We start from the raw sequence: 9,554 nt of genomic DNA, 5'->3' as shown, positions 1-9,554 counted from the left end.
TGTGGCCAGCCTTCCCTTCTCTCCTGCCTCGGCTTCCTTCGCTCTCTTTCAGCCGCGGGCGGGTGGAGGCGAGGGGGGGAAGCGGGCCGCAGCGCCCGGGGAGGAGGAGGGGAGAGGCCGGGCGAGGATGGCGTCGTGCGTGGGGAGCCGGACCCTGAGCAAGGACGATGTGAACTACCGTCTGCACTTCCGCATGATCAACGAGCAGCAGGTGGAGGACATCACGCTGGAGTTCTTCTACCGGCCTCACACCATCACCCTGCTCAGCTTCACCACCCTCAGCCTCATGGCCTTCGCATTCACCAGGTGCCCGCGCCTCGGCCGCCGCAAGGAGGAAGGGACGGGGTGGAGGGGCGGGCGGTGATATTTGGGATGTTCAGCCGCCCAGAAGCAGCAGTGCAGGAATGGGTTTCTCTGAGAGGCTCACTCTGGAGGAAGAGCCCTGTGGATTTAATGGGGACCCTCCCACAGAGGGAACGTGCATTCAATCGGGCCTTTAGGTTGCTTCTCTGAGGCTGAGATCACAGATGCTAAATAATAGTTTCATTTCACTTTCAGTGCGCTTTCCAACTGGATTTTACGGTGTGGACTGACAAAATCCAGTTGGAAAGTGCACTGAAAATGGATTGAAACTGCATTATTTAGCATCTGTGATCACAGTCTCAGAGCCTTGACTCGGTTGCATAGGCTGTTTGCGGATCTCATTCTAGATCTCCCCATTGCCCTGGCCCACCTCCTGAAGACTGAGGCTGCAACCATTGTTGGCTGTTATGCTGTCCATGTGTCATGTAGTTAGATTCAGGTGAGCAGTCGTGTTGGTCTGAAGCACCAGAACAAAGCTTGAGTCCAGTGGCACCTTTAAGATCTACAGAGTTTTATTCTGGGCATAAGCTTTCATGTGCACACACACTTCTTTAGATACCAAGAAATGGAAGTTAACAGTTCATATATATAGATAGAGGATAAGCAGTAAATTAGCATACAACATAACGAAGATGTTTACAACTGCATTGTCTTGTCTGTGGAGAAAAAGCCAGTTGCAAACTGAATTTGTAGAACAATGGCTGTGCCATACCCAGCAACTCAATGAGTGTATTTTTCTTCCTATTATTCTTATTCATATTATAGGTGGAGAGGATACAGACACACAGACAGTTCTGGCACATACTGAAGTGAATGGGGGGAAACAAAGGTGGACATAGCAAAAGTACTTAGGTGGGCTAGTGGTCTAAGGATTCATAGACGATGCTATCCTAAGCAGATCTATGCAAAATCCTACTCAAGTCTGTTTAAAGGGGCTTACTTCTAGGAAGGTCTGACCTGGATAGCCCAGATCTAGGCTGCTAAGCAGGGTCAGCCCTGGTTACTGCTTGGGTGGGAGACCACCTAGAAGATCCAGGTGGATTCGCTTCACAGAGGCAGGCAATGGCAAACCACCTTTCTTGCCTTGAAAACTTTATGGGGCTGTAAGTCAGGTGTGACTTGATGGGACTTCCAGGAATGTGTACTTAGGACCACACTCTTAGAGATGCTTTTCTCTTTTATATCTGGGTGAGTGGCTTAGTGTTCCTCTAGTGTTGTAAATCTGGGGTGTTAGAAAGGTAAGTAAAGAAGAAGTGATGTGAAATTTTTAATCCCCTCTGCAGTTTTTGTCAGAGTGAGCTTGCTAAAAAAATATTTCTCTCTGGGGTTCATAAGTATATCTGTGGAAAAGAGAGCATTGTTTCTGGAAAGTACCTGGTAGTATCAGCTGGCTGGTGTTTTGATACTTTTCCCCTGGGAAAAGAACATCTGATACTATTGTATGAAATATTGGTTCAGTTGTCCAGTGCGTATATGTTCAAAAAAACGTAGATTTAAATCAGTTTGTTGGGCTTGATGAATGAGATCTTTACACTTGCAGTGAGTTCTGGGGCCACTTCAGAGTTACAAAGTTCCTGCACAGAAATTATATTGTGTATGAATGAACATGAAAGACAGTGTGTATATAGCACAATGTGTATTATAGCACATGATTGGTCACATGAGAGTTTCTTTGCATACACGTACTGCATGTGCATGGAGGTCACTTGACCAAGTGCAGTTTTCCACTGCATGTAATGCAGTGAAAAGGCTGTGCAGCATGTGATCTATGCATGCGTATTGTGCTAAGTTTTGCACTGTTAACAACTTTGTAATATTACAAAGTAGTCTTAAGCTATTGAGAGAAATGGCTACCAATGGTTAGCAATGAGAGGTGCTAATCACAACACTTCCTTTTTGTCATGATGTAGATGTTACAACAACTGACAGTTATTTGTAAAAGATATCACATTGCTACGAAAACAGTAGAAAACAGCAAAAGCCTAAGTACTTCAAGGCTGACTTATTTATTGTAGTTGCAGGTGGGTAGCTATGTTGGTCTGCAGTAGAAGAGCAAGATTTGAGTCCAGTAGCACCTTAAAAACTAATAAGTTTTCCAGAGTATAAGCTTTTGAGAGTCTTTTGTTGGTCTTTAACAGGGCCAGCCTTGCCACTAAGCAAACTAGGTGATTGCCTAGAGTGCCAGCCTTCTGTGGGTACCGAAATGGGGGGGGAACCCCATGTGACTCGGTGATGTTATCAGTGGGGGGGGGGACACCAGAAGTTAACCTTGCCTAGGGTGCCAGATAGTTTAGGGCCAACCCTGGTCCTTTAAGAGATTTTACAACATGCACCATACACTATTTCCTCAGATGCCCCACAACTATCAGTGGGCTTGACCAGACTGAAATCAGTGATTATAACCAACTGATGAGTGCATGTGTGTGTTAGATATCCTTGCAGAAGTTCTCTGTGTCCAAGTATCTTTTCCCACTTCCCTCAGTATAAAAAGGTGTTAGCATCTAGTACAAGAACAACTGCAGGAGGAAAAATGCCCCCAGAAATTCCATTGGATGGGCTCTGTTGCAGGTGAACCCATACAACTCGACTGGAATGGGTTACTATCTGTTAGTTTCTCATTATGGCTGTCAGTGTCTTTCTTTAAAAGACTGAGATTTTCAGCAAGCCAGTTCTGTCTCCAGTTCCAGATTTCTTTCATAGTAGGGCTGGCCATTGATCAATCAAATATTGTCAAGTAATGGCTTAGTGTTCTAGGCCTGAAACATATTGACTTGTTTCCTGTATGGTCTGTGAACAGAACAATCCCCCCTCTCCTGCTATACATAGTGAGCTTCCTGAATTTTTGTTCCTAGGAGTTAGTGAACCCTCATGAATCGCATAGGAGATAAAGTGGAGATCTGGAGGGCGAGAAAGGAATCAGCAGATATCGCTTTCTCCTTTCCTCTGGTCAGAAGCAGACAGTAAGATACAAGGCACTATAACTTAGTTTGTGTTGATTAATCAAAACTAGGCTGGATAGCTATTGTATGACATTCTGAACAGTTGCATTCAGTGTAATCACAATGTCATTAACTGTATGTCAGTAAATATTTGTGAACAGTATTTGAGAGCTTAAACATGATAGAGAGATTTAATCATGGTGTAAGCAAAAGCATTTTTGCTTTCAGGGAATATTTAACTGTAATTGACTGTGGTGAAATACCCAGCAGCCAACTGGCTGGTTAATTGGCAGTGTTTGGTCTCTGGTGACCAAATCCCAGCCTTGCTCCATGGGATCCTTTTTGGCACTGTGAAGGAGGGCCTCAGTTAGCCAGGGGACACTAATAGGTTTCCATATCTGTGTCTTCATCAGTCATTTCCCATAACTTTCAATTGCTCTTTAAACTTCCTCAAGTATAAAAATGAGTTTTTGGTGGACAGTTGTTGAAATGGGGGGAAAGTGACTGCAGATGGCATTTGCCATTTCTTGTGGCTTCCATTGCTAATCTTGTAGGCTTGTGGATAAGAATACATATAATGTTGACTGTAATATAGAAAAAAGACATAGGTTAACTCTTGGATAATGTTTTGCCTTGTCAAATTGCTCAATTATACGCTGCATTTTGCACTTTCCAGGTGAAGTTTTTGGACCACTTTAACCAGCGATCCGTTGTTGGCAAGATCAGTGTGTGAAGCAGGTTATACTGCATCACTTAAGATATTTTCTCAAATCACAAAGAAATACATTTGAAATTACTTAGTTTTAATCAAAGAAGACCTTTTATTTTATTTATTTATTCTATGACTTATATCCCGCCCTTCCCATAAATGGCTCAGGGCGGCTCACAACAGCAATAAAACAGAGTTTAAAATATTATTACATATATAAACATTTAAAAAAGTCAGAACATTTAAAAACCTAAACCTTAAAATCTTAACATCACATCTATACAGTATGATTCACAGAAGTCTAATAAGCTACATTTATTTCCCAGTCAGGCGTAGGCTAGCCGGAAGAGGGTTGTCTTACAGGCCCTGCGGAACTGAGCAAGGTCCCGCAGGGCCCTCACCTCTTCCGGCAGCTGGTTCCACCATATAGGGGCCATTGTGGAAAAGGCCCTGTCTCTAGTTGTCTTAAGACGGACTTCCTTAGGCCCGGGGATGGTGAGAAGGTTTTGAGTCCCAGACCTCAGTACTCTCTGGGGAACATGTGGGGAGAGACAGTCCTTCAGGTAGGCAGGTCCCAGGCCATATAGGGCTTTAAAGGTAATGACCAGCACCTTGTACCAGACTCGGTATATTATTGGGAGCCAGTGCAGAGCCCGAAGACCCGGCCGAATGTGCCCCCATCTTGGGAGGCCCAGTAACAGCCGGGCCGCGGCATTCTGCACCAGCTGCAATTTCCGGGTCCGGCACAGGGGCAGCCCCATGTAGAGGGCATTGCAGTAGTCCAACCTCGAGGTGACCGTAGCATGGATCACTGTTGCTAGGTCGTCGCGGTCCAGGAAGGGAGCCAACTGCCTTGCCTGTCTAAGATGAAAAAACGCGGACTTGGCAGTGGTTGCTATCTGAGCCTCCATCTTTAGGGAAGGCTCCAATAGTACCCCCAGGCTCTTGACCCTATCCGCCGCCGTCAGCGGCGCACCGTCAAAAGCTGGCAAGGGGATTTCCCCCCCCCCCCGGTCCCCGACGACCCAAACAAAGGACCTCTGTCTTCGCAGGATTCAATCTCAGTCCACTCAGTCTGAGCCACTCAGCCATGGCCTGTAGTGCCCGGTCCAGATTTTCTGGGGCGCAGACCGGTCGGCCGTCCATGAGTAGATAGAGCTGGGTGTCATCAGCATACTGGTGACACCCCAGCCCATACCTTCGGGCAATCTGGGCAAGGGGTCGCATATAGATGTTGAATAACATCGGGGAGAGAACCGCTCCCTGGGGCACTCCACAATTAAGTGTGCGCCTCCGGGATAGTTCCCCCCCAATCGAGACCCTTTGTCCCCGACCTTCAAGGAAAGAGGAAAGCCACTGCAAGGCCAGCCCCTGAATCCCCGTGTCGGCGAGGCAGCAAGTCAGTAACCAATGGTCGACCGTATCGAACGCCGCCGATAGGTCCAACAGCATCAGCACTGCCGAGCCACCCCGATCCAGATGCCGTTGAAGATCATCTACCATGGCAACCAACACCGTCTCCATCCCATGGCCCGGGCAAAAGCCGGACTGAAGTGGGTCAAGGATGGAAGCGTCATCCAGGAAAGTCTGTAACTGCCTCGCCACTGCCCTCTCAATAAGTTTGACCTGGTGATCAGAATGGGATCATCAACTGCTGTCTTCATCAAATTAATTTTTTACAAGAATCAATAAACAATTTCCTTCTTCTTAAACAGAGAAACATAAGAAACAATTGTTCCAGAACCATAGAAATCTTTTGTGATTCAGTGTGCTGACTTAATAACAACCATTCAAATTAGCTGGGATGTGGGCACCAGTTACAGAGCTGAAGCTTTTCAAATATTCTGTAGCTGTGGTCCTGAATATGTTGGAATTTCATCTTTAGCCTCTTGTCAGAAACTTGTGTTGACTAAAAATGTCATTTGAGCAGTTTCCATGTAGATATTCTTCTCTATCTTGGCTTCATTACAGCACTAGTGGTTGGGGGAGCATCAACATGATGTCATCCATTCATCCTGTTTCTTTTTTCCCTCTTGCTTTGCTGCAGTCTCTCAAATCTGGTTCAGTACAATTTTTTTTTTAAAGATTTCAGTCAAAGTGATTTCAAATGTCATTTGGGTGGGAAGGTGTGCATTTTTGTAGAGAACAATCTACATTGTTTTCATTTTTGTTGCTTCACCCTAGCCTCCATTCCCCCCCCCCCGCTGGTGTGTTTCTTGGGGGTCCCTTAAAAAAACTGGAATTGACGGATCCCTGTAGTGCTATTGCCACGAGTCTCTAACCTTTCTCTTGCAGAGTTATCGATGAAAGCGCAGGCAGCACGAATTTCCTTACAACTCTGCAATGAAAAGGGCTAGACACTTAATATTTTTTTAAAAAGATGAAAGCTAAGACCTAGTAGATCACAGCAGTGGATTGCTATAATGTTACACTGATCTATTGCCATGTAGCAATTCCTGATTTTGAAAATTAAGTTCAAAGGGCTGAGACAAGAAAAGCACTGGCAAAACTGCTGTGTGGATGCTCTGTTGTCCCTGTAACATTGTGCCCACCAACACCTTTCCTGCTAAAGCCTCTGGTCTTTATTGTAAATATAATACCTTTCCTCCTTAAGGAATGACCCTAGGCATTTGAACAGGTAGATGTGCCTCATTATCAGCAAAGGGCTACTTGGAGGTTGGGGGTGTTCTGTCATCATGAGTAGACATTGCTTATTGTTATGTTTGCCTGTTTAAACACAATTCTTTTCCCCAATATTTTCTCCATATATTTAAAACAGTAACATGATTGTGCTAATTTTGTCTTTGCTAAGTAAAATGTAGTTTTAATGATAAAGGTAACCATGTTAGCTTTGTTAGTGTTTTATATCTGAAAATGGATAAGGGAAAGGGAGGGAGAAGCAGGTGCAAATCAGAAGAAAATTCATATCCATGGTCTCTCATGCTAGCTTTTCTGGCAAATGCATTATAATGCTTATAAAACCTTTATGATTTTGATAAAGATTCGAAATTGATGTGAAACAGTAGTACATTTGACTTGGATGGGAAGTTTTCAGGAAGGCACTGTTTTCTTCTGTGTTTTCTTCTCTCTCTCTTTTTTTAAAAAAAAATTAAGATATCTCTTATAAAGAAAAGTATCCAATATCATACTTGTGAAACAGTGCATCAACAGCATGTCAGGAGTTAAGTTATTTCTTTCCCATTGTGGGAGCACAGCTCCCTATGCAACTACAGTTAAAACATGTCAAGGCATAAAAAGTGCTGTCTAGGTTTGCTGCTTCTGGATGAGTACGGCAGTTGAGTCATTTTCTGTAACCCAGTGTTGGCCAGTAATGAAAAGGTTTTTTTTAAAAAAAATCAATACAATTTCTGTTTTTACGCAGTTTGAGTCCAGTGGCACCTTTAAGACCAACAAAGTTTAATTTGGGGTATACGCTTGTAAGTTTATTCTAGACTTCTCACTTTGCTTGTTATTGAACTGGACCAGCAAAGTCACAATTGTGCCACAAAGTCACAAACCTTTGAGCCAGCCCTGTGTCTGTGACCAGATAAGCCCCCACAAAAAGAGCATTTCTGTTGCAGCAGAGGTGAGTCACAAGTGCAAGCCTTGAAGAAAGCAAACTGTAATTGCCATCTGAAGATAACCAAGACACGGACAGTAGGCAGTACAGAGCTGTTGTTAGAAACAATTCAAGCAGTATTTTTAAAATTCATGTGAATTTTCCAATTTTCCACATCTTCTATTTAAAGAGCCAAACTGTTTTGTGCTCCTTTCCAAATAGCGTGCTTTTTCATTGTTGCTCTCCTGTATTTTATCTTCACGACAGCCCTGTAAGATAGCTAGGCTGAGAAAGGCTGACCAAAGGTCACACCATGATGTTTATAGCTGTGTCCTCACCCATTTGATACATGGTCTGCACCCCGACGCCCATCTGACACTACTAGCTGCTGATTCCATGTACAGGGTGAATGACTTAGTTGCTCTTGTTTGTTACTATTTAATATTTATTGCAGTGATAGCTAACTTCTGTTTATTTTTCTTTATAACTGAAACTTAGAGCAAACTTACTTTAATTTAATTTGGGCGGAGCTACTGGGAAGGGGTGAACTGTGAGTTTCCTCCAAAAGGATCTAACTGGTGGATACAGGGAGCAGACTTTTGTGCTGCTCGTGTACGTTGCTGGATGTTGCACTGTAGCAATGATTGCAGCTGGGTTGGCTTATCCACGTAGGACAATCCAGTTGCAAGTAGTTGTTGTTGTTGTACAACAACACCATAGTGTTCAGTAATGTTGGGTGAAGCTCTGGATTGCATGGACCCTTAGCAGGTCTTAGATAAAACCAAGCTGAAGGAAGGGAGTTCACCTAGCTCTCCTGTCCTCTTTATTTACGTCTTCTGCCTATGTAGCAACTAGAAAGCTTGGTAGATGTCTACTAAAGGTGGAACATTATACATTGCAGGCCATATGGGAGGGGGGGAGTTTCATGTTTGCTAAATGGCATTTGATAGGCTGGAAAGGAAATGGCAGGAGACACTTAATGCTTTCCCTCAGTCTGTCAGTTCTCCCTGGAAAATGTCACCCTTTTTACTTTTTACCCCACCCAGATCTGGGCTTGAAATAAACTTGACTTGTATAACAAACTGGAAGGACACACAAGAAAGAACTGGAATGTGGAGAGGTTTAAGCACTCTGCTGCCAAGCCTCCCTTACAAACAGGCCCTGGCTTGGCTTTTGTATTCCGGGTCCAGAGGAACACAAAAGCCAAGGGAAGCTCACATCTGCTAGGTTGTGTAGCTCTTCTCTGTGAGGCAGCTGTTGCACCAAAGCACGTCTTGTGAAGCATACTCCCCAGACCTTGTAGGGGAGAACAAATCTCTGGACACAAAGGCCGCAAGGGACTGTATCTGGCTTTGTACAAATCTTGAGGTTCTTCTCTGACATGCACATATAAAGCCCTATATAGCCTGGGACCTGTCTACCTTCAGGACTGCTTCTCTCCATATGTGCCCCAGACAGCACTACATTCAGGGTCCCAAAATCTTCTTCAGATTCCTGGACTGAAAGAAGTTCAATTATCCACCACTAGAGCCAGAGCATTTTTGACAATAGCCCCCACTCTGTGGAATGTCCTCCCTGAAAACATCAGAGCCCTGAGGGACCTGCCACAGTTCTGCTGGGCCTGTAAGACCGAACTATTTAAGCATGCCTTCAGTAGTTAAGGGGAAGTAGCAAATGTCCCACAGCACTGACAATCCCACTGGACAAATATAGATATTCAGAAACATCGATGTGCATCTTGGATTTTATGGTTAAAATGTGTGGATTGATTTTATTATATATTGTTTTTGTGGTTTTTAACTGTTGTTAGCCGCCCTGAACCCGTTAGGGGAGGGTGGGATATAAATTTGATAAAATAAATAAATAAATGTGCCCTCCTGAGTGTTCAACAGATCACATTATCCTCTCTCTGGAACTGTCTTAGGTTGTGTTTCAACTGGAAGAGGTAGAAGAGTGAGGGCTATTTTTTTTTTTAATTTTAAGG

General features: G+C 44.1%; 1 protein-coding gene across 1 annotated transcript in view; it reads left to right on the top strand.

Annotated features, from left to right (window-relative positions):
* Nucleotides 1-13: 13 nt before the first annotated feature.
* Nucleotides 14-9,554, top strand: part of PTDSS1 (phosphatidylserine synthase 1) — a 43,960-nt gene continuing 34,419 nt past the window's right edge. The window contains exon 1 of the mRNA XM_060243467.1: nucleotides 14-306. Within this exon, the coding sequence (XP_060099450.1) occupies nucleotides 128-306 (179 nt within the window). The 5' untranslated portion in view covers nucleotides 14-127. The remainder of the gene's footprint in view (nucleotides 307-9,554) is intronic.

The sequence above is a fragment of the Heteronotia binoei genome, chromosome 7 (genome assembly GCF_032191835.1).
Source record: "Heteronotia binoei isolate CCM8104 ecotype False Entrance Well chromosome 7, APGP_CSIRO_Hbin_v1, whole genome shotgun sequence".
Lineage (NCBI taxonomy): Eukaryota > Metazoa > Chordata > Lepidosauria > Squamata > Gekkonidae > Heteronotia > Heteronotia binoei.
This window is presented reverse-complemented; position numbering and strand designations above follow the sequence as displayed.